Here is a 25,874-nt window from a genome sequence, read left to right as displayed (position 1 = left end):
AGGAACCTCTTTTATTTATTGCATATTTTCAGTCTTCACCTGTTTCATGCCTCTCTTTTGAAGTCAATATTTTTGTTTTATAGCCTTTGTACCCAGAAGGGTTTTTGCGGTTTTTTTTTTTCCCAGAATCTACAGTATGCCTGTATTTGGCACTGGTGAGGCTGCACCTCAAATCCCGTGATCGGTTTTGGGCCCCCTCAGTTCAGGAAGGATGTTGAGATGCTGGAGCCATGTCCAGAGAAGAGCCTGGAGAAAAGGAGGCACGGGGGGACCTTACCACTTTCTACAACTGCCTGAAAGGGGGGTGGAACCAGGTGGGGGTCGGTCTCTTTTCCCAGTAACAAGTGATAGGAGAAAATGGCCTTAAGCTGCACCAGGGGAGGCTTATATTGGCTATTAGGAAAAATTTTGACATAGAAAAGGTTGCCAAGCATTGGAACAGACTGCCCTGGGAAGAGGTGGACTCACCATCCCTGGAGGTATCTAAAAGACATGGCACCCAGGGACATGGTTTAGTGGTGAACTTGGCAGTGTTAACAGTTGGACTTTAAGATCTTTTCCAACATAAATGATTCTTTGAAAAAAAACTGCTAAAATCAGACTACAGACTGTAGTTTTCCCTTTATTTAAGATTCACTTGCATTGTATGAAATTTTTAATGTGAAAAAAATACAGTTGGAAGAACCTGCATACCTACATGTTTTATTAGGAACTGGGGAATTCTCATGGCACTAATAAAGCCTTTTACTGCTACTATATAAAACTCCTGAGCAGCTGATGTCACTACGTAGGGTCAGTACTGTGTTAATGAAACTGTAGATTACAAAGTTGTGCTGGCAGTACACATTGATTATGAAAAGCTAGAAGAGATTCTTAAAACAAGGAGTTGATTTATATAGGGAAATAAAATACATGAACTAGGAGAGTCTCTTACACGATACAAAAATGGTTAAACAGAGTACACAATCTGAAACTTGCTCAAGCAAGACTTGTCAGGTATGTCCAGGTAGTTAAGAATAATAGATGAAACAGCATTTCAGTCTGGATGAGGATTTTTCAATGTTCAGACATCTGAAAAGTACCCTGATTTGTTTTTCCTTTAAAGAATCACAGCCTTCTATTAATTTTAATTCTTTTTCATGATGTGCATCAACACCAAATTACCCATGATTATTTTATAAATCATCATAATCAGATTTTCCAAGTTTGTCAGGTAAACTCATCTTCTCTTCATCTGTTTGACCTTTACTTATTGAAAAGATGTGAGACACTTCTGCTGGAGAAGGTGACAATTTTTCCAGATATTCCTCCAGCTCTTGTCTGAGTTCATCTTCAGAGTCTTCAAAATTTCTGCACAGTAAAACAAGTGAATTATATTAATTAAATAAATATAATTTCATAGCAAACCTTTCTCCATTGAAGGACTCCTTAAACACTTTGTAAATAATATACAAGTGACACACCTAATGTGAACTGTTTCTTCTGTCTCTGTCAAGACTGTTTACCTGTATTTAAAAGGCAAGAGAAAAGAGCTGCAAGGCCATGTTAATATTTCTGCTGTAATTTTTAATGACAGCATTGTCTGTGACAAATTACAGAATTAAAAGTTAAATTAGCAGACTCTGTATTATTTGTTAATTTTTAAGAACACAGAAAAACTTCAGGCAATGCAACCTAAAAAACTGTCCAGTTGTGTGGATTTTTCTCCTTGATGTGCTTGACTTACGTGTCTTCATCATCTGATCTTGGCTCAAGTCTACCTTCACCACCAGCAGAGTATGTTTCTGAATAATCTTCTTTGTTTTCTTCTGGAGGCAACAGAGTAAATCTCCCTTCTGTAAAGAAAGATAAACTTTCCTTCAGTTATATAGTAGAAAGCTATAAAATTATGTGTAAAGAAATAGCAAATAAATAAATGCTTGACGTGTTTTTTTGTTGTTCAAATTACAACAATGTAAATGTCACACTTCTGTTGATGCAAAGTAAATGTAATTTTTTAAACAGTGTTATCTTAGGAAAGTGGACTGCAGTGTAGGTGAGTTTGAATCCGTTGCAGTGTCAGCTGTCTCAGCATGGATCCTGTTGTAAGGTCACCACTGTCATTTTAGTCACCATGTATGTATTTGAATAAATGCTTTTTACAGGGTTCTTCAGCCTCAGCAGTTGCAGGGGCTAGCTCCAGGTTTGTGGTACCTACCAGCCTGCTGGCAGTAGTAGCTTTTCTGTCTACCCAAGCAAAGGTAAGAATTAGATATGAAGGTAACAGCCAGTGAGTAGGGCTTGCCCTCTCCCCCGCTTTTGAAAACAGCAATAACCTGAAAGAGGCCTCTCAATGCTTCAGGGACAGAGCAGAAGATCTGTCCCTGTTTTTCTAGATTGCCAACTCATCACAGACCCTCTGCCAAGGGTAGAAAAAATATTACAGTAAAGAAAAACATCCTACCTTCCTCAAAATGGATTAAGGAATCATCATCAGAGAGCTCTGCTTTTGCTAAGATGCTCAGGAGTGTCTCTGGTGGTGTCTGTTTCCACTGCTTCCTGTTTTCCGGGATGTCTTCTGGCTGAATAACATGGTGAGCTGAAGAACAGCAAGGTTCTCAGGTCACTAAAGCATTTCTGTAGCTTGGCACTGTCTTTTGTCAGATTCACACTTTCTAGTCTCAACACTGATTTCTTCCTTTTGTGTAATTTGGGAATCTATTTTTTTTTCCTTTATGGAATACTCCTGATTATTTTATAAGTACTTGATCTGATGGATAGGGAAAATTGGTCTGGACTACTCATCACTAAAAATGTTTAACACTGGTTTTAATGCTTAAGTAACTTCTTATTAAACCTAGAATAGGCAGGTGCACCCTCCCTGAGCAATCCTTGCTCTGAAACTTGTTGGCTTCTTGGTTTGAAAGAACTTAAAAAAAGTTCCTGTTTCTTTAGTGCCCAGTGGTCTTTAATCTAAGGCAGAATGAACAAAAGGTGGTGTATTAATAATATTCTGCTTTGTCTTTACTATGCATGCAAGCTCTTCAGGTTATTTTTGTCTATCTTGGGTGTGTGGAGCGTGCTGGAATGCTGAAAGAGCTCCGTGTTTGCAGAAACCAGTCACTGGAGATACCCGTCTGCCTGGGAATGTAGACAGTGGTACTGTAAGTACCATAGGGACTTCTATCAAGTGGAGCATCACCACAGCCACTACGGGGTGAGGTGGCACTTGTGACAGTGGTGGCACCACCGCTGTGTGCAGAGGGAAAACAGAACTCCACCACACTCCAGGACAGCACTGGCACTCACTGCCCTCGTTCCTGTGTGCCATCAGCTCAAGGCCTGAGAAAGTTGTGATGATTAATTGAATAGATTGGCATTTTGAGCCAAGCCACAGAGTGATTCATAAAACACAGCGCTCTTGATAGGTATGAGCAACACGTTTGCAGTGTTAGAAGGGAAAGTGACAACTGTTTTCCATGGCTTAACACGTACAATAACCTCTGCTGTTACGAAGTCCTGCAATTAAAAGCCTGCTGGATCATGTGAACATTCAGGTATGGATGAATTCAGTCTGAATTTTAGGTGCTCACTGAAAGCCAAAACTTTCTCACCAAGTTCATTTCCAGCCATAGTAGGACATGCAGATGTGACATCAGCACCAGCTAAAAAATTCAGTAGTGTCTGAGGGGCTCCAGGTTGCCAATGTTTTCTGGGTTTTTTCATATCATGTATGGACTCTAAGAGGAAGAAAAAGAAGAGGCAAAGTTCTTTGGATTTTTTTTGTAATGTAGATGTCTGTGTGATTATAATATTATGTGATATAAAGAAAGAACTCATGAGATAAACTTGCTATAGCCTGAGTTACTGAATTTACCTAACTCCTATGTAATTTTCAGGATTAATACTCAGCATTGCATTTCCCCAGTAAATACCTTTTGGGTAGTCAGATAGTTTTTCCAAAGCTCTGTCTGTATGATTTTCATAAACTTCCACCAATTTCTCCTTAAGATTCTCATCATCCACAAAAGTTAAAGTCTCATTGAGTTTATCTAATACCTGAAAAAACAATAAGTTGCTCTGGAAACAGTAAACAAATACAGTACAATAGCTAATCCCTTCTCATTTTACTGTGTTTGCCATCCAACCTCATGTATGCAAAGGAAAATTGTGTAACAAAAAGTGACGCAGCAGGACTCAGAAGCCACATTGTGATTTGTGCATCAGAGGGCTGCATGGGGCTCCACAGAGATGTGAATCAACAGAATGACAAAGTAGTGCTTTATAAATTAAAAAATATATACTAGAAATATTTTTTTTTACTGTTAGGATTTTTTAAAAAATTATAATATACTAATAAAAATCTTAATAGGTAGTTATTACATGCTGATAAGCCAAAAATATAATTTTACTAAATGAAAACATAATATTGTCTGTAGTTGTTCTTGCTTTGTGATACAATACAATACTGTTTCATTTCTGAAAAGAAGCAGAAATGTACTAAATCTACAAATTAAATTTAGCATTTGCAGACTGACTCAGTTTTGAGGTAAGTTCTTCCTCTTAATCCCATTTTAGAAAATTTAAATATCTGCACTCCTTCATATTTTTACGCGTGAAAGACTGACCCAAGTATCACCCAATTTTCTTCTAAGCAATTATCCTCTTGTAGAAGGGCAGACATATGCAACATGACAACAAATCCTCAATATGAAACTTCATTATAACAAAGGCAGAGGATGATGGTAATGGAAACAAATCTTAGATTATGGAGCTGTCATGGTTCCAGATTTCTAATGTAAATGCAGTGAATATAACTAAAATATACCTCTGCTTCTTGAATGCTGTCTTCCTCAGGAAAACATACATCTAAATCAATTTCAAATTTTACTCCTCCCTAAAGAAAATTCACATGTTATTAATTTGTTCTAATAAATAAAAACATTTAACTAAAAGTACACAGATTATATGTAACTACAAATTTGAAAATTATTCTTCTATTGAAAATAACTTCTGTTTAACAACATTTTTCTTCTGCTTAAGAAGATCAAAGTTGAACACATTGGACAAAAACAGATTTCCTTAAATATAATCTTTTTCCTTTAGTGATCTTGTAAAATTACTGCATCCACTTTTGATTTTAAGGGCCTTTGATAAACATTTAATTCAAATTGTTGCAATACACAGAGTTGGTTCTTACAGCTGGTTGTCATCCAGAATTAAAACTGAATATTGTATTTTTTCCACGCAATACTTCATAAAAGACTTTTAGTCCACTTCACAGTGATTTTACGGTCAGGAACATTCCTGGTACCCTATGTGCATTTCTAATTCAATTCCCATCTCCTTCTATGATTTAAAAAGCCATATACAGAATCACATTTTATAACAAAATACTTTAAATTAGCATTCTGACTTGACTTTACTTAGACTTTGAATAAACATGAGTTCCCATGTACTACTAATGCAGTTTGATATAAGGAGGAGGAGGTAGAGATTGTTTACTAGGTGGGAATATCTAAAGGGAATATCCCTCACTTGGTCAGAAAAGCTCATTTATTTTCTTCTGATATAAACTTTTAACAAACAGAAAACCAGCACTCTTAATTGACTCTCAAATAACTTCATTTCCAGTTGAAATGAACTGAATTACTATGGCATAGTAACACAGTAATTTGAAATGTACAGATATAATAAGATTTTTTTTTTAAATACAATAGTAAAGATGGATACTTTTGTGTTATGTCTCTTTTCTAATATTGTTTGGTCTTGCCTATCCTGGAGTCTGACTTGTTTAACGTTTTCCTCCATATCCTGGAAGGAGAGAAAGAAAACCAGTTTGAATTACAGTCTTTATAACTGAATGTGTGTATACCACATAAAGAAAGTGATTTCTTTTAATAGCAAATATAATAATGAATTTCCTTTACAAAGATCTTTAAGAATATTCCATTCACTGTCAATTCTAGCTTATCAGGCAAAAAGAAAACCAGAAATTCTTGCATAAAGTGCAAGCCTCTGATTTTTCAAAAGCCCGTGTTAGAAAGTTACAGTATTGTGTCAAGTTATAAATAATACATCTTTTTATTTTTTTATGATCACATACAAGATGACTCCGACTCATTTCATTCTGGAAAACTTTAGAAGTGATTAAAATCAAGATTTTAGTGGAAACCTATGCCTGTAAAAAGTATAGCCTTGTTTTGCAATATCTTGTTTTCTGGCACGAACTAAAAATATTTAATTACTCTTTTTCATATTATTATGTCTCCTGTAAGAACGCATCAGAGAAAAGCAAAGTAAATAATAGTATACAGCTTCTTCTGTGATCTGGGGCAATCAGTGCATGCCTTCAGCCTCAGGAGAAACCACAACAACTTACAGATTTTACTTTTATGCAGTTTCTTCAAAAGATGGAGAGCCCATGAAACAAAATGCCACCAGGCAGGCCCAAAATCTAATGTTTCTTTTTCATTGTCATGCATTTCCCATTTAATCACTGGGAATCCAAATTCTCTCCTAATTTAACTGCCTATAACCCACTTTATTTCATCAAGTGGTTGAATTCATTTTAGTAAAAGTCAGCTCCAGGATCACTGAGGAGGATACTACTGATATTGACAGATTTGTCCTAAAGAATGAATCAAAGACAGTGTGGGACTTGCTCGAAAGATCTGTTTAGATGGAGATAGTACTGATACCTGAAGTGATTCTTCTCCTTTTCCGGATATATCTTTGTTTTCAGACCTGTGCTCAGCTTTCCCTTGCCTCACAAGATAGGTTTTATCTTGTATTTTCTGGTCCTCCTAAGGAATATTTTTTAAAAATGTTCATTTCAACTCCTAATAAAGTATCTTAGCATAACAAAAGTTAATATGAGTACCCATATGTCTGAGCTTTGTTACCTGGTGTACTCCTGCTCTGACTCTAAATTCTTTTATATCACTGTGGTATTCTTCCCGAATTTTCTGCAATTGTTTCAAATACTCCTATTAAAGAACAGTAGGGTAGAATGTTTTTAATAAACCAAATACAGAAAGATTAAATGTATTTTTATATGTTCACACAAGATAGAAGTATCAGTTTGTTTTCTCAGTCACCCAAAAGCAAAACTATAAATGTATATTGTTTCTCCATTAAAAGATGGGAAAAGAATGGAAAAGAATCGATGATGGAAAAGAAAATCTGATGAAAAAGAATTCTTATGCCAGGAATACTACTGTCAAGGAGTAGAAGAAGAGAGTTATTGGCAATTAAGGAAGAGATTAATTTACCTGTTCTTTCATCTCATTCTTTCTAGAGATATTTTGCTGATGGTTCTTGAGATGCTCTTCCTTTGTTTTCTGCTGCTGTATTTGGTCATGATATGGGTCAGCAGAGGATGGTCGCAGTCCCTGTGGATGTACAAAGGAATCCCAGAGCAAATGAGTTTTTATTTAGAATCCTCTCCTTCAGTGCTCACACAATTCACTTTCCCTGTTTCACTGAAAAATGCAGTAAAGGCAAGTGTACATGTTTGGAGGAAAAAGTCACAGTAGAATTTTACATTGTTACAGTTTTGTATGAGGAAATAAAACCTCAGGATGAACATTGCAGAGCAGATCAGAGAATTTGCAAGAGCAAAACCTTCTACCTGACAGTGTTACAGTTTGCTATTCAAAATACATCAATTCATCTTTGGATTTTTAATCTCCTTCCTTTACAGATTTTATTCTATGGTTCAACATTTACCTACCATCTGTTTTTCCACTTTAATCTTGTACTGCTGGGCTGCAAACCGCCTTTGAAGAAATTCTGCAGTCCTGAGAAAAGAAAGTTATGTACATATACTATGTTTTATTTCACTAACTCTGCTACCTTTGCACAAATAATTCTCTATAGGTTCTACCACATACGACAAACAGAATTTTCTTTGTACTACATGAATATATAAATGTGGATTAAGTAAGTATAAATATGGCACAACAGTAAAATAAGGAAACATTCTTTCCAGGCATTCCCTTTCCTATTACTTCAGTTACTTAAGCCTTTTGAAGAGTGCCGCAAAGCCCTTCCACCTTTTATTTGATAAATGGTATTGAAAGTATCAACTCAAACAAAACTGGTTTCCCTGATCCTCAAAATGAGTGAAAATTGTCAGAATGGAGGCCGTATATTCAGCAACCTTTTTTTTGTCTTTCTCCTCTGTGCCCAATTCGATCAAACTTTGTGTAGTTTCTAAACTTTTCCTTTGCTTTTTGATATAAAATAACCATCAGTCACTTGTAAGTTCCCTGTTTCCTGTTTATTTCATTTCCTACCTTGGGAATCCACTTGTGCCACAGGGAGCCAAACTGAATTGACTCTGTCCTTAAATAAGGCACCAGAAATTCAGGTCAGGAAAGATGTTCTAAATCTGAAGATCTGTAACTGAAACATTCTAAACACTGTTGTTGTTGAATGAAAATTAATGATTCTGTCAGCTTTAGAGGAAAGCTTTGAAAGTACTCAAAATTTATTTCTCAACATTTTCAATGTTCATCCACACCTAAAATGGCCAGTCACAGAATGGACAGGAAATCTCCTAAGGTTATACCTCTACTTTCTAACAGAAAAGCTTTGAATTAAATAAACTGCTAGAGAAAGGGTCTTTATATCTGAAACAGAAATAGAAGTGTTGCATGGAAAAAAAAAAAAACACTTTCACAGCCTGCTCTCACTCTGTTCCCTTCACTGCAGAACTGCTTCTGATCTTTGTATTATTCTTATTCTGGTGTGAAAAACAGACAGTGTTTATCTTTGGTATAATCAGAGATTCTACAGAAAGCTTATGTTTTACCTTTTACCCAGTAAAAGACTGGGCTGAGACTTGGGAGACATTTTGACAATGAAATGTCAAACACCAGGTCAATTCAGATGGAATTTCTAGATGAACAGGAACAGGAATTGTGTTGTTGTGCAATAAACTTATGTAAAAAAAAAAATTATCAAAGACGAAGCAGAGGAGGCATTCCACTAAATCAGCTATGCCAGCATTATTTACTCAGGAAGGCTGATAGCTCAAATTACACAAGGCAGACATAAATAGAGTGACATGTTTACCAGTCAGGTGGTGGAGGTGGCGATGCAACTCGTCCTTTTAGTTTATAGTAATCTTCAACTCTTTGGCTGATATGAGAAAGGTCGTAATGTGCATTAGCTTTCCTTTGCAAGCTGTCAAACTTCTCATAGTAATGACCATAATGACCATGTACTCTAATGCTTCCTGGCCTTTCTGCCATATTAAATCTGGAGATCTGTGGCTGAAAACACAATAAAGGATGTTATTTTACCTGTATTCATTTGTATCAGCACAAGTTTGAATTAACCTCCTGTACTTCTCCCCAGTCTGAGTTGCATGGTAATATGACTGTCTATGGTATAGTTAGTGTAAGTTTTCCAAATCTTTTCAAATATAACCCAAAAACTTCCAAACTTCTCAGGGCTTTTGTGATCTCACCATTGCCTTTTCCTTCTCCCCTGTTCCATCAGCTCCTGTCATTAAGCAGCAGCCCACATTGTTGTGAATGAGTCAGCACAGGGCTTTGTACTCTGTAGTGTCCTTGTCCTAGAGTCACTTCATTGTTCTGGAGCCTAAAGCACTGAATTATTTCCAGAAGAGCCTCATTTCGACATGTGATAGCAAGGGGAACCTGGAGCGTAGTTTTGGACAGTACTGACATTGATGACGGCTTTCAGAAGAGCAGTGTGCTGCTTTATTTCACATCTCTTTGATAATGTGCATGTGGGAGTTGGGCTTTCACTTCTCAAGGCCCTTATTGTGATGAAACATCCCTGTATTTCTGCTTTGAGACAAGACTGTTACTTCCATTTCTCATAAGAACAATGGAGAGAAGATGATCACCTAACTGCCACCACAGGATATAACTGTGGTCAGACATCCACAAACTTTGCCATTGTGGGAGACTATATGGTGCATGAGAAAAAAGCTAAATTTTGCTTATTTTCTTACATAAATATAAATGCATCTAAGTATCACTTTCACAGATGGTAAATACATTAACTATTCCTCCCCATTTTCCTTCACAGATACACTGGAAATAGGCTCATGTACCCGTGGTACAGTCCAGATTACAGTAGAATATAAATTCATATCTGTATAAGAAGAAAGTTTCCAACTGTCAGCAAAGTTCCTGAGGAAGAAGTAACCCCAAGAAGTGTTTATCTCATTCCTCAGTGGAGTAGATTTTACAGTATGGTTTCCAGAAGTATGGTAATCCCAAGCAGTAGGAAGAACAAATTTGGCTAGCCAAATAAATGCCAGGGGACTGAGAACTGTGACTAGTGAAGCAGGCACCAGGAAATCATGCTTGACCAACTCACTAACATTCTACAATTAAATTATTGGCTTGACAGACAAAGGGAGAGCAAGGGGACATTTCCTGTCAGGCAACTGCCTTCATGGAGGCTTTTGACACTGCTATAAAATCCTCATAGAGAAGCTGATGAGTTGAGGGCAGGATGAGCAGGCAGGTGAAATTGGTTGAAAAGTTGCCCAGAGGGTAGTGATCACAGGGTGAAGCACAGCTGAAGGCTAGTAACTACAGTTCAACACCTTCACCTAATGATTTCGATCACAGGGGAGAGGGTGATAACCCAAACTGGGAGGAGTGGCTGATAAACCAGAGGGTTGTATTGCCATCCAAAAGGACCACAAAGGGCTGGAGAAATGGGATGACAGAAACTTCATGAAGTTCAGCAATGGAAGTGCAAAGTCCATTTGCACCAGTATATGCTGGGAGCCATCTAAGCTGGGAAGCAGCTTGGCAGAGAAGAAGGGGAGGCCTGGTGGACAGCAAGTTGACCATTAGCCAACAATGTGCCCTTGCTGAAAAGGTGAGTGACATCTTGGCCTGCATTAGCAAAAGTATTCCCAACAGGTCAAGGGAGGTGATCTTTTTGCACTACTCAGCACTTGTGAGGCCACACATGAAGTGCTGTGTCTAATTCTAAGTTCTCCAGAACAAAAGAGACAGTCACAAGCTCGAAAAAGTCCAGTGAAAGGCCTGGAGCATCATTCCTATGAGGAAAGGCTAAAAGAGCTCAGACTGTTTAGCCTGATGGTGGGATCTTATCAATGGTTGTAGCTACCTGAAGTGAGGGTGCAAAGAGAATGGAGCCAGACTTTCCACTGGTACCCAGTGACAGAACAAGAGGCAATGGGCACAAATTGAAATACAGAAGGTTCCCTCTGAACATCAGAAAACATATTTTTCACTGTGAGGGAGGGTGATTCAGGGTGAAGCAGAGGTTGCCCAAATAGGATTTAGAGTCTCCATCTTTGGAGATATTCAACAGCCAACTGGACATAGTCCTGGACAACTGGATCTAGATGACACTGCCTGAGCAGGGGTGTGGACAAGGTGATGACCTGAAGTCCTTTTCAACCTCAACCATTCTGTGATTCTGTGAATCCTGAAGCAACATCTTCAAAGTATGTCACTATGCAAGTGTCCCTGAAACCCTGCACACTGTTTATTTGGATGTTGAAAGAATGTGGAAATGTTCCCAGTGTAGGTCAAAACACTGTGGACAAAATTCTGCCTTTGATTATAGCAGCGCACAGTGAAAGGAAACCACCTTTCCAACTTAATCCATCTCTGGATTTGCATTGGCACAAATGTAACTGTGAGGAAAACGAAGAACTATGTTCCACATAGAGCCAGTATTAGTCATAGTTAGTATTAGTGATTGCATGATGGGTGCAGTTCTAGGAATTCCACGCTTCCTATCAGCAGTTAAGCTCATGTAACTGCAGTGTGCAGATCCGGGGGCTCCCAGATCCTAAATGTGCTGTGCTTATGTTCACCAGCATTCAAGGTACTACTGCATGCCTTTAAAGATAAACACAAATGTGTGCAGTGATGCTAAGAAGCTGGGCATAGCATACAGCTGATACCCTGCCTGAGGAAAGGAGGGGTGGAAAACAAGTGAGAGACAAAGTGGTTGTGAAAAACTAGGTTTGCATTTGGGAGAAGGCTGTCAGTAACAAGTATCTGAGGCAACGGCAGTGAGTGCTGGTGATTTTGCCCATGAATGAGCTGTCAGAAGGGCTGAAGTAACAAGATCAGTGTATTTGCTTCTATAGCAAAAAATGCAAACACGGAGCTTATTTGCCTTTGTGCAAACATAAATGCTAAGTATGCCTGAATCCTTTTGTTGCAAAGGACCATACCAAAGTAGCCTAGATTCAGTATTTCCCATTTAGGCTTTCAAAACATCTCTTCTGAGGATTCAGGCACATTTAACTGTCTAGACCAAACTAGCCTCTACTGTCTTAGCATAGGCATTAAGTTCAATACACATCTTAATGTCTTAAACCTTTTAAAGTAACTTTTTTGAGTGCAGGCATTTGCTTTCTGAAGATTATATGTGTGAGTGTGTGTGTAATAATGTATAATTCTGAAGATGATTTTGTGTGTGTGTGTATAAATACATATATATGTATGTATATATATATATATGTATGTATATATATATGAGAATGTGGATACACAGTACCTGAATAATAGACTGTTGTTCTCTTGAAGGTGGCTTCCATGCATTTCTTTGAAATAATTCTTGTTTCTTGAAAGGCATCACTATTCCAGACTCCAGAGAAACTTGGTCCTGGACTCTTGTTTTCTGAAGTTTATATGCTTTTTAACAATAAGAGATTATAAAATTGCATTCTGTGCTCTCTACATGATTAATGACCATGTGGTTGCAAACCATAGTGGGATGCCCACACCTAACGTTGACAGGTTGGGTTAGTAAACATTTCTTACATCCTTTCACCATCATCACCATACCTCACACCATACCACACATAGTTTTGCACAGCACACTGAATAAGAGGGAGACCTTTAAAACTGGAGTGTTGATTTCATGCTAGTTCCAAGAACAGAAAACAGGAGGTCTAATTCACAGGCTCTGGGTGCCTCTGCTTAGGCATTCCCTTTCTAAAGCAGGCCCTCCATGATCTACAAATCAATAGACAATGTTGTAGTACCTGTGAAATTTGAAAAGAAAGGCTGAACAGTGAAAAATCTACCTTATCAGTTTCCTATGTAGGAGAATACAAAAACAGACCATTCCAGTTTGGTCAGTTAGTATTTTGCAAATATTTTAGATGCAGTAATGAAAAGCAGTGTTCTTTCTTGGGTTAAGTAGTTTCAAAGTGAATTTTAAACCTTTCATGAGTATTGACTGTTAGAGTATCATGTTTGGGAGATAAATTGTATTAAAACTATGATTAAATGATCAGAGATTTTAAGTGCTTAAGTTATTTAGTTGTTCAGGCTTCTGTCCAAATTGCATTAGTTGTGTGGGCAGATAAACCTCATAGAAAGTCATTTTCAAAATAACATGGACTCCTACACTACTGATGAATATTTTTTTTTGGGGGGTGGGGGGGGGCAGTGGGAGGAGGGGAGTCCAAAGTGTTGTTAAGTAATTACATAGGTTACTTTCACAGAACTGTTTTAACATCCCAAAGATAAATTTGAGGACCCATTGTGATATAATGAAGAATATAGAATTAGAACAAAGTTACACTGCCAGAGACACGTCAGATATTCAACAGTTCATAGACATACATTTAGTCCCATTCATGTTTTCTTAGAAACTGCATACATAATCTGGTCTATCAATAGGCACTACATCAAAATAGAGTTCACTGTCTCACAATTTAATAAAATTTATGAGACTCTGGAAAATAATACTTTATTGTTTTGTAAAATACTAAGGAACATGTTTTGCAAGATTTATGCTTTTTTTCACACAGTAAGGATGTTTTTCATGTGATGGACATAAACTAGACCAAAGCCTCTCACTTTTGGAAATTCTGTTTTTTAAAGAACTAAGATTAATGTTTCAGCACTTTCCTACGGCAGCTCTTCTAGATGACTGTAGCTGATAAGCTAGTGTCAAAGCTGTCTTTCCCTGAACAGGACAGCAGTGCATTGCTTGGGTGAATGGCTCTGCTGCTGCAGTTCCCTCCTCTATTTACTTTCAGCTTTGGGTGGAACCCTTCATCCAAATGTGCAGTAAAGACTGCTGGAGAAAGTTACAGCCAACAGTTGTGTCGTAACTAACAAATGTTACTCTAGAACTAATGATACATAATATTATCATCATTACCTTGTATCTGCTTGGTTCTAGAGTGATGCGCTGAAGGCCTTTTCCTATGTACCACAGTGTGACTGAGTTCTTCCTGGGCTACCTATCACAAAAAACAATCTGATAGAACTGATAGAACTGTTTATGCTACTTTCATTCTTATTTTCTCTCAGCAGGCAGCAGCACAGTCACTCACCTCAGGGGGCAGATATCTGAGAACAAGTTTCTGCAAGAAGGGCTTCTTTAGGATAGAATTAATGGATGGTCGATCTCTTGGAGATATTTTAAACAACTGGGAAATTAATATCCTCAGGTCATAGGAATAGTTAGGAGACACTGGTTGAAAACGTCCTCTGCAAATCTTCAGCACTAGTTCATGCAAACTATTGCCTTGAAACTTAATTAGGGAAAATAATGAAAAGAGGACAGTAAGTATTGCTGATTCAGAATGATGGACTAGACACCCCAACTTGAAAATAGGTAGTTGTTGACACAGTCATAGAATGGTTTGGGTTAGAAGGGATCTCAAAGATCATCTCATTCCAGCCTCCTTGCCATGGGTAAAGACACCTTCCACCAGACCAGATTGCTCAGAGCCCCAGCCAGCCTGGCCCTGAACACATCAGGGATGGGGCATCCACAACTTCTCTGGGCAACCTGTGCCAGTGCCTCACCGCCCTCACAGTAAAGAATTTCTTCCTAATATCTACATTTACCATCTTTCAGTTTAAAGTAATTCTCCCTTGTCCTATCATTACATACCCTTGTCAAAAGTCCTTCTTCATCTCTTTCAGGCCTCCTTTAGGCACAGGAAAACTGCTCTAAGTCTCCCTGGAGCCTTCCCTTCCAGGCTGAACAACCCCAGCTCTCTCAGCTTGTCTTTGTAGGAGAGATGCTTCAGACCTCTGATCATTTTTGTGGCCCTCCTCTGGGCTCATTCCAACAGGTCCATGCCCTTCCTTTGTTGGGGACTGCAGAGCTGGATGCAGCACTCCAGGTGGGGTCTCACAGAGAGGAGTAGGGGGGGAGAAGCCCCGTGCTGTGGAATCCCTCCACAAATCCTTCCTTGCTAACCATGGTTTTCTGCAGAAAATTAATATAACCACTCTCTGATTGTGTTTTTTGGTTATGTTCTCCTGGTTTCAGCTGCACAACTAAAAGGTCTAATGACTTGTACCAGGAAGTTTTATTCACCCTCTGCTGTCAGACAGTAACACAGAAGCTCATCTTTCCAGACTGAAACATTATGTGTTTTGCCAAAAGCTGTTCAACACAGATCTACATACATATTGTCTTCACAGGGCTCACCTTCAAAACCTCACTTAACCCAAAAGCCTCTGCATTCTGGGCTCCCTCCAGAATGAAGATACAATCCTGATCTTTTAACAAGTGATGCCAGTCAGATAATTCAGCCCTCTCAGTTCACTAGATCTCTTAAGAGGCCAGCATCAATATAGATTTTAGGACCTTAGGCAAAAAACCCTAAGTTCTTTCTAAAATCACCTTTTTATTTATGTGGCTATTTTGAAGGTGGTAGAATTTAATTTACCTTAGCCTCACTTGTATTTCCTGTCTACATGTGCAATGAGTCACTCCCCTCACACTGAAACAGTGGGCAGCAATACAGAATAAAACACCTAATATTCATACAAAGTAATGTTTCATATTTTGCTACTTTGTGAAATCAGCAGTTTTCCTCAGCAGTATTCTCCTTGCTCCCAGTTCAGCACAATTGCTCTATTAGTGCTGCTTTACCTTCTCCCACATCCGTGCTCAGCAAAAAGTCAACATCTGCTGGTCCCAGGAATCTGATCCTTTTCCTGTTGTCAAGATTAGTTTCTGCTGTGTTCCCTTCTCCATGTAATAGTCACAAGTTGAGGATTACCTGAGGCTCAGATCAGGCTGAGGACAACACAACTTCCTGAAGAAGCTATCTCAGTTATTTTCTGACATAAATGTGCTTTCAAACAAAATACATTTCCTTTAGGAAAATTCTTCCAGGGACTCAAACCACCTTCTGGGGAAATGTGGGGTTTAGGTTTTTTAATAAGTATAAACTGGTATTTTCAAAAAGAAATGAGTAAAATTATATACCTAAGCCTAACCTTGAAGCCTGTCTTTAATTCTTTCCACTGTTCATCTTCCTTGAAAATGTTTAGTAATTTTTAAAGAGCAAATATATGTTCAAAGTACATGCTTATGTAAGTTATAGGAATACAACATAATACGTTTTATTTTATTATGCACAAAACAGATACAATATGAAAAGTTAAATACTAGCAGTCATTCTTTAATATCAATAAATAAGATGAAAATAACTCTTGTAGCTGACTGTGAATACTATTACTACTACAGGCTTTGCAAGGTGACCACTATATTTTCTAATAATATGATAATGAGCTGATTGTACAGTACTTACAGGATGCCTTAGTGCACACAGCTCATAAAGCACACAGCCAAGAGACCAAATATCTCTGTGAATAAGAAGTAATTAAAGTTTTAGTGAAAAGTCTACAATATTTTCATCCATGTAATCAGTACCTCTTCTCAGCTCCCAAATTTATTACCATTGATGCAAATTTTTGTTTCTTAAGATGCACTAAAAAAAACAACTAGAAATTTATTTTCCGTTGTGGCAGCAATGTTTCTATGGTATCTAATTAGATTTTATCATTATAATTGGAAAAGGCACATGATACAAGAAGTCTGCTTAATATATCTAGCAGGATGAAGGACAAAGCTGATTTGACAGCTCAGGAGACAATACAAGAGTAAACTTGTCTGAATAGCACCTCAGAGCTGAGATGCTACTCTGAGCTCCAGAACATTTGGAGTTGATCACATTCCACACAAGGAGAAGGGGGTCTAGGCCCGCTCACCTCTTGACTTTGCAGTGCTTCTCATCTGGTATTTCGTGGTAAGCCTCAGACCTATTTGTCTTTCCTGCAACTGGCTACTGCAAATTTCCAAAGCAGCCAAACTAGCAGCTTTCATTTTAGTGTGTTTTTATAAATAATAAATGAGTGTATCAAAAATTCATGAACTTGAAACTGTAAAGATGCATTGGTTATTACATCTTGGAAATGAGATACAATTGGCATTTGATAAAGAAGCAGATTAAGCAAAGGGGGAAAATACTGGTTTACATTTCCCACCACTACTAAGAAGGAGTATTAAAAGAGAGTTTAAAGTATAAGTAATCTTATAAAGCTAAAATTTATAATTATATTAAGCCTGTAGATTAATCACAGCAAAGTCATGATTGCTATATTTCAGACGTAAGTCAAAATACTACTGACATTGTTGTATAGTATAAGGTAGTTGTTGTGTACAACGATGCACCTAATCACTGTGCACAATAATACAAAATTTCACAAAGGGTGACCATGACAAATTCCCATGCTCTGCACAAATACTAATTTAAACCATATTACTAAAATGAGTTCTTTCATGCCTGCACATCCTCACACACGTAGGAAGGAAAGACAGAGACTTACGTTTTGTTGTTGTATGGTCGATTTTCACATATCTCAGGTGAAAGGTAATAGGGGGTTCCTACACAGGTATGGGCAAACTCTGTAGTACTAACGAAACATAATGAACAGAAAGGCTTACTCTCTGAACAAGTTGACAAACAACTGAACTAGAGACTTCTCTGCCACAGGTTAAAAAATGGGGGACATTACTTCTGCTCTCCAAATAGCTGAATAATGGAACACCCCATGAAAAACTAGAGCATTCCCAGTTCTATGTAAAATGAGCCACTATTTTAATAGTGGAGAGTGTTTGCACTTCAACCGAAAGCACAGCAATTCCCTGTCCTCATCTTGGCCCTTGAGCCTTTTATTGTATTTTCTCTCTTCCGTAGAGCTGAGTAACAGAGTTGGCCACTACACAGGATAGGCCAACCTTGTCCCCAGAGTCATTAAAGATAAGGCCTCTCCTTTTGGGAGAACAATACAGATAAAAGGCCAGCCATGCTATGTTCTGAGGCCCAGGTGATCATTCTGGGTATTTTAAAAAAATTAACATAGGCTCTGTCTTGGAGGACACACAATATATGTCCAAACTCTCTTCCTTTACTCCCTCTTTAGTTTTAAATGCTCTTCACTTTTGTTTTTATGAGGTAGCAGAAGATATTACCAACAGATGCATGAGCGGGAACTGTGTCTCCAGAAACAGATCTGTGGTTCCATGCAGAATAGCATGTTTTAGGATGACAGGAGAAAAAGTAGTGTCAGACCCTTTGTATCCCAGACCCCTTCAGCAAGTACAATCCACAAACAATTTGCATATTCAAGCTGCATTCTGGACATTCACAAACATTTCTGTTTGCTGCAGGTCACAGACTGATTAAAAACCATGCTTACCTGTTCAACTGTCTTGCTATGCCAAAGTCCCCAAGCTTTGCTACCTTTCCATTATTGCTAAGAAAAATGTTCTGCAAATAAACCCAAAAATAGTATGTGATAATGAAAGATGGCAGGCCTTCTCAAGCATATGTTTCACAGGACAAAATAACCCCCTCTCCGGTGTCAGTTTTACTACCTGTGCTTTTACATCTCTGTGCAAAATCTTCTTGTCATGAATATGCTTCAAGCCTAAGGAGATCTGCACAAACCAACTGAGAATCTGCAATGAAAGTTACAGAGGTAGATACCTATGAATTTGTGTGACTCTAATGGGGCATCTTACTGAAACATATAAAATAAAGACAACAACAAAATCCAAAATATATAGAACATATACAATGTGAAACAGTAAAAAAGGTATTTTTAAAGTTAATGCCATAGACTTTTCCTTTCTATTTAATGCTGTCACTAAACTAAATGAAAATAGACACCTACCCTACTTCCCTTATGACCATCAAGTTTTCCCTGACTCTGCCAGGACATGCACTTGAACAAGGACTGAAGAATCACGTCAAAGGAAAGTAAGAATAATAGACCTTCTTTAAGAAGTGAGGGAGTGCAAATAACTAAGACAATTGGGAAGTGGCTTCTTAATCCTCAGTGATGGAAGTCATACCACCCAGCTGTAGTACTTGTAGTCCTACTGAATGTGATCCAGGAACCAAAAAAAAAAAAAACAAAGAGAGAAAAAAGATGAAGGACTGAAATGTGGTGAAAGAAGCAAGCTATGAAGAATCTTGCATAAGTAACTGCATGTGTTTATCCTTTATCCTTGGCCCAGTACAGCTTTTCAACATATATTTAACTTCCAATATACAAATATCTTCTTAAATAAGGGCCTTTGGACTAAATTCAGAAACAAAACTACAACCTGCTGATATGCTTCTCTATTTAGGAAAATTTATGCACATGAAAGACTTTGATTCAAGCAATAACCTTCTATTTAGCAATGCTTACCATTAATTATTTCCTGATTAGGGCTGATGCCACAAATGAGGCTTTCTCAGAAGTACATTTGAAAATATAAAGCTATTTTAACACTACTATGTTAAATTGAGAAAATGTGCTTTCATTGCTTTGATCAGCAGATGTATCTTTAGTTTCTATAATTCATTCTTCTGTCTGTATTTCTTTCGCCTTGCTTTGGATATGTATTATTCTGTGACATTGTCAAGGGATTTGTGTGTTGGTTCTCTCCTTTGTGCTTTCATGATCTGTGTGTTTTTCCTCTCTTTATTTTCTTTCATGTTCTCTCTGCCTTTAGTATGACTCCCAATAGGATCTTAAAATTCATTATTACTGAATCAGTAATTCACTTTCAACTGACTTCTCCACCAAGGAGTTCCTCTTTTACTACTAAAGCAAAAAGAAAAGTCACAATGCTTTTTTATTCCTTCAATGTTATGCCTTAGAGTATATTTCCACTAGCAGGTTGGATAGTATCTATTTGGTTTCTAAGCAAAATTTTACTGTTCCTGCAAAAGTAGATTTCATTTATGACTAAATAACCCCAGAGTTCAGTCCACTAATACCTACATAAAGAAAATTTCCTTCAGAAAGCTAGGAGTTAGTAAAAAAATAAAGGAATAAATAAGGAATAGTGGGAAATTCTACTTCTGTGAATTGCAATACTTATCATACTCACCTATTTACAAAATAAAAGATATATGAACATGGCCCAAAACCAGCCAGATTTCTGGGCTTGTTTCTCTGTTCTGGTTTAACAATTTAAATGGCATCAGAGAAGTTTTGACCGAAATAAAATGAATGAGAGATTTACCACAGACTTCAGTAAAAAGGAGGATATGCCATGATACAAATAGCACCAACAAATTAAGAATTTGTATATAATATATCCTCCCCATAATTGAAAAGCACTATTTAAAAGAAGGTCTTCATGGTTTAATGGACATACTACTAATGTAAAGAAAAAGTACATCTACGATGCAAAGAGCAATAGGAGGAAGGGGGCATTAAAAAAGTCATCATCATACTGCTAATGAATTGATTTCAGATCTTAAAGAGTGCTAAAAAACCTTCCTACACTCCAACTGAAATTACCATAGTTTTCTTTAAAAGTTTAGTTATTATTCAGTAATTCAAACCACGTGTTTCACATAATATGTTCTTCCCTCTAAAGAAAATGTCTTTCACCTGGTCCTCATCAAACAGCACTCCATGCTGCATATTTATCCTCTTCATTAAATCTCCACCATCACAGTATTCCATCACAATATATAGCTTGTTCTTTTCTGAAAGGAAAAGCATAATTTTGCCTTCATTCCTGTATTATTCATTAACACAGCAACAACTTTTTTTTATTTTTACAGTCCTTCTTTCAAAAGGTATCAGTTAACCTCTACCTACTCCTCCATTTCAAAGACTGAGAACAAATGGATACTTCCAGTGAAACCTGATGCAAAAATAAGATGTGAAAGTATATTTAAATGGAGATTCAGCAAAATATTAAATACATGAGGAAATCCACAAGAGACCCCACTGACAGGTGTTCTTACAGGAAACTTAGCAGAATGCTTCAAAGTTCAGTTTTTTTTGCTCAATAACTAAGTATGCAGTAAGGCTTAGAGAAAAAGTTAAAAGTAGACAATATTCCAAAAAGCAAAAATAAACAGCAGGGCCTGCTTAATAGAAAAACTCAACCTATTCTTACCTCTCTGGGGTTAGAAGACTACCTGATTTACATATCCCCTAAAATATTTATTCTCTGGTCACAGAGAAAAATTTGAACAGAAGCTGCAACTATAGTTTTTATGACATAAGGCACTGCTTATGGCAGATGTCAGAGGAAAAATAAATACAGGGAATTAGCTTTCATGGTGAATAGAATTCTTTATCCTTGAGTGATAATTCAAAATACATCTGAAGAAAAAAGGCTAGCACAGCATTATGAGATTGATATTGGATCACTGAAAAGACAGTCCTATATCAAGGTATGAAATGCCAATACTGGTTTTACATTCCAGATGCTGAAAGACATTTTCAGATGGACTAACAGATTGCATTTCTATTTACTGGCCTCTTTTTGCACTCACCTGTTTTGTCTGTGTGTATGTACACACATACATAATATGTGAATATGCGTGCATGCGTATATGATGTATGTATCATAATCATATAATGTCATATGTATGTTATGTGGATAAACAAAATATGAGGAACCCAAGGTTAGATCAGATGAAATGATCATTCTATTTCTTGCCTATTTCATCAGCCTTTTGTCCTATTTGATCGGCCTATTCCTTGCTATTATCAAAAGCTCTCTTCTATTGAAACTCCTAGAAAATCCCCATTAAACTCTGGACTCCCATACCAAATCAAGACTAAAGTTCAACTTAGACAGTACAGACACCTCAGGATCTAGGATTTATGCCAAGTACCCACTCACACATGTGAAAAACGCAAGTGATGCCTAAATTCGATGCCTCGTGTCATTTCTTGGACTTGAGACCTTTTCCCATGTTTAAGTAAGGCATTAGGGACAGGGCTAAGGGTGGTCAACACTAACAAGGTAGGTTTTCTGCCTTCCACTCCTTTCACTTCAATTAAAACAGAAATGTTAAAAGTAAACCTTGCAAAGAAGCATAGAAGGTTACAATGTTTGCATGCTTCATCTTGGCCAGCAGAATCACTTCTTTCTCAGAGGCTTCTTTTTCTTTCACAGGCATCTACAAAGAATTACGAAAGTAAATGCTAGCAATGATATATTTAACCCTTTTCAAAAATAGTTACATCCTTACCAAACTATTCCCACTAACACAAAATACAGTGTACCACGACCATGTAGAAATATTATAAAATATGATGTATCTATAACATTTAAAAATTTTGCAATGTATGTTTGAAAGTGTATTGGAACATTACTGAAGTCAAACCCAATTTCAACATTTTACAAACAGGCAAATGTATACCTTTAAACAAGTTAAAGAATTTAAATTCTAAAGTTAAAGAATTCTCTTAAGAATTTGAAGAGTATGGATGTAGATGACTCTGTAATGCTAATAGGGATGATGTCAAAAGATCAAAGAAAAGGAAGAAAAAATCCTTCATTTTACTGGTGTTACTTGTTCTTGTAACATTTCATGCAAACTCCTTGCCCTGTTACATCAATGGAAAACTACTATTTAGTTTATTATGATGACACTTCCATCAATACTACTTAAAAATTAATTTCTCAGAGTATCTATCCTTCAAAATGCCCTTTTGTATTGTATTGTAAAGTTTCTTACCCTCATTCTTAAGAAATATTTTTGAAATGTAATCCTTAAAGATTCAAAAATCAGTAACTGAATAAAAAACACTTTACCATATTAAAAAAAAAAAAAATCTTTTGACTTCAAAGTAGCAATTTTCTGTCTCCAGCTTCTGATTTTTGAACAAGTGGGTTTCACAGTAACATTTCATTAGCAGGTATTCTTCTAGTTGTGCATCAAAATCTAAGATTAGAAATGCATGGGCTTTATTGGTCACGAGCAGGGAGAGAAGCTATTAATTTTTCCATTTAACTGTCATTACTGATGTATCAGCTTTTCCAGGTTTGAATCTGGAAGACATACAGCTCTTTCTGGAACTCATTCCTCTACTGTAATTCTCTAATATATTAGAAATTCACTGGGGTGGCCCAGAATAGCAACAGACCTGTCAAAAGCATGTAGGCACTCATTGAAATTGACTGTTAAAACCCCTGTATTGAAATCACAGAGCTTTTAAGTGCCTTTATGGAACCAGATGCAGCTGTGGTATTCCCCCAACACTCAAGCAAGTGGCCCTAAGCTGCCTCTGCAGTCAGTGGGAAGGAAGGCAGAAGTTTCATGGCCCAACTGAGCTTGTTCTAAATCAGAAATTGAAACCACATGTGATCAACAGCTTCCTAAAAAGACTTAATTCTCTTGTTCTCCTTGTAAGGGTATCTAGGCAAGCAGCTCGATTGCTGACAGCAACAGAACAGAAACTTAAAATCGGACAAGATTAATTGAACTGCCATAAACATACATGAGATTTGGAAAGACTCCATTGTGAATTACTCATGAGTGAAAATATGGATGTGGGAAACAAGGAAATAAAAAAGCTTAGAGAAATTTACCACAGAATTGTGATTTGTTACTTTAGTGGCAATATTTTCATTGCAGTTGAATCAACGATTACAGAATTTGAATTAGGCAGTGCCACACATTGTTGGTAGAAAGAAGCTTTGAAAAGAAAAAAAATGCAGTAAAAGGCAAAGACTTAATATCAAAATATGTATTTCATCTATGCTTTTAAAATAATAAATTTGCAAGGGGTACAGTCTTTGGAAAGCTTAGCTCTATATAATTGAGATGGAACTACAAAGAAGATAAAAAATAACCTATGTTCATACCCACCTAAATGCAACTAGCACAATCTGGTAAATATAATTCAGGTTTTGTTATTTTACCTTAGTTAAATTGATTTCTTTGATAACACACAGCTCATTATCCATTTTTCCTTTTGCCAAGAGTATTTTGCCAAAAGATCCTTCTCCAATTTGTTTAATGAGTTCATATTTATCCATGATGTATTTTTCTTAGAGCAGTGGCTAAAATAAAAATTCCCCAAATTAGTACTGCACATAGTACTTTAACATCTGAGTTGGTGCTACTGAAATAGGCACTACCTTTTAGGACTGTCATTTTTATTACTTTTTATAACATTACTGCTGTTGATTCTTCCTAAAAATATCATGTCCTAGAAGTATGCAAATTATTGCAGATCTTAACTTTTAACAAGCAGACAGTTTAAGAGTGTCTCATAAAGAAAAGCATAGTGTACCCTACAGTTAATGCATGGGAAGGAAGTACAGAGTACTGTGTAGGATTATGATATGATTTTGTGAAATGTGACATTCCATCCACGTGAACGGAATAATACTGCGTAATTGATCTTTTAATGGAAAAAAATCTATTCCATATTGATTTAGTTAATGCTAGTGTGATCTAAAGCTGTCCGTTAGATCACACCAGTATAGTGTGATCACACTAGTATAGTTAGATCTCACAAAATGAGAAGTGTCAGGAAACCGTGGCCAAGCGAATTCAGGCATCAGCGGTAGTGCGGACGCCTCTGTGAGGGGCACTGAAGTCACTGGGTATTTGCAGCGGTTCCACAGGCAAAGCTGCACACCTAAGTATGAGCAAACACTACAAAACTGTTCTTATTAGTTGTCCTGAGCTTTAGCAAGGGAGATTTGCTCCGATACCAGACGTTCCCCGCCGGGCAAGCTCTGCAACAGGCTCCATCGCTGGCAGCCTCGGAGGGCCACTGGCAGGGCCAGCAGGGCGACCTTGGGACGTTTGGGATTTCGGTGTCCGGGTCAGAGCCAGCTCCCGTCGGCAGCCACAGGCGAGAAGCGGCACTGGGGACAGATGCCCGCGCAGGGCACAGGGGCGCGCTCCGCCCGGGCTCAGCCGCACATCCACAGGTGACAGCCCGGCCTCCCGCCGCCCCGGAGGGCAGCGCCCGGGCACAGGGGCTCGGGGAGGGCGGCAGGGCCAGCGCCGCGCGGGCAGCAGCGCCTGCCCCGAGTGCCGCGGGGCCCGAGCGCTGCTCGGGCCGGGCGGACACAGCGCGGTGGCGCGGACGGGCCGCCCGCGGGGACGCAGCGCTCCGGCCGCCCTGCGTCCCCATGGCGACGGGACGCGCCGGCGGCCAGCCTCGCCGGGGCCTGCCTTGCGGACCTGCTCGGCCCCACCCGCCTCGGCTCGGCCCGGCCCGGCTCGGCCCGGCCCGGTTCGGCCCCGGTAGCGGCCGGGGGCGGCGGGGGGACGCGGTACCTGCGTGCGCTCAGCCGCCTCCGGAGCCCGCCCGGCCGCGGGGAGGAGCCGGCCCCGCTCCGCGCCCCGCCGGAGGAGTGGCGTTTGCAGCGCCCTTCGGGAGCGGCAGGAGCCTTATTTCCCTGACACAAAGCGCCCCTTCCTCGCACGGACACAGACTTGTGGTTTGCATGGTCAGTGGTAGGAGTGGGGTGGCCCGAAGGGAATTCTCGACTGCCTCAAGGTCGTGAATCCTTGGTGGAAACTCACGTACCAGCCTATGTGCAATAGGGGAGGCGAGGTATGAACTGGCTCTACACCAGAACTACAGATTTCCTAAAGCTTTCCTTGTGTATTATTCCTAATATTATTTATTACAGGGACATAGTCTGGGACAGCTTCCCCAGAACTCTGCCAGGAGCATTTGTGCTCTCACTTGCCACGTCTTTCTTGTAAAGTGTCTATTACCCAGTAAGCAGAACAGAGCCCAGACTTGACATTGCTCAAAGCTCTCTCTGCAGCAAGAGCTTATCTCTGATCAAAGTCGGAAAATTTG

At 38.4% G+C, this 25,874-nt stretch overlaps 2 protein-coding genes across 3 annotated transcripts in view; one reads left to right on the top strand and one right to left on the bottom strand.

Moving 5' to 3' along the window:
* LOC137469404 (phosphatidylinositol 3,4,5-trisphosphate 3-phosphatase TPTE2-like) overlaps positions 1 to 25,874 on the top strand; it is a 267,328-nt gene that overhangs the window by 112,997 nt on the left and 128,457 nt on the right. The window lies entirely within an intron of this gene.
* On the bottom strand, positions 1,176 to 24,370 carry NEK5 (NIMA related kinase 5). Its single transcript, XM_068180389.1, has 22 exons — positions 23,965 to 24,370; positions 22,120 to 22,216; positions 20,685 to 20,782; positions 18,667 to 18,750; positions 18,489 to 18,559; positions 17,616 to 17,702; positions 16,538 to 16,592; positions 14,315 to 14,515; positions 14,140 to 14,221; positions 12,520 to 12,656; positions 9,061 to 9,260; positions 7,715 to 7,781; positions 7,254 to 7,373; positions 6,885 to 6,968; positions 6,681 to 6,785; positions 5,713 to 5,793; positions 4,808 to 4,876; positions 3,915 to 4,038; positions 3,594 to 3,719; positions 2,444 to 2,578; positions 1,727 to 1,835; positions 1,176 to 1,350 (listed from the first exon to the last, which is right to left on the bottom strand). The coding sequence occupies exons 1-22, from the start codon at positions 24,079 to 24,081 to the stop codon at positions 1,176 to 1,178; spliced, it is 2,424 nt and encodes an 807-aa protein (XP_068036490.1). The 5' UTR covers positions 24,082 to 24,370.

The sequence above is a fragment of the Anomalospiza imberbis genome, chromosome 2 (genome assembly GCF_031753505.1).
Source record: "Anomalospiza imberbis isolate Cuckoo-Finch-1a 21T00152 chromosome 2, ASM3175350v1, whole genome shotgun sequence".
Lineage (NCBI taxonomy): Eukaryota > Metazoa > Chordata > Aves > Passeriformes > Viduidae > Anomalospiza > Anomalospiza imberbis.
The sequence above is the reverse complement of the archived record's forward strand: the minus strand, read 5'-3'. Positions and strand labels throughout refer to the sequence as shown.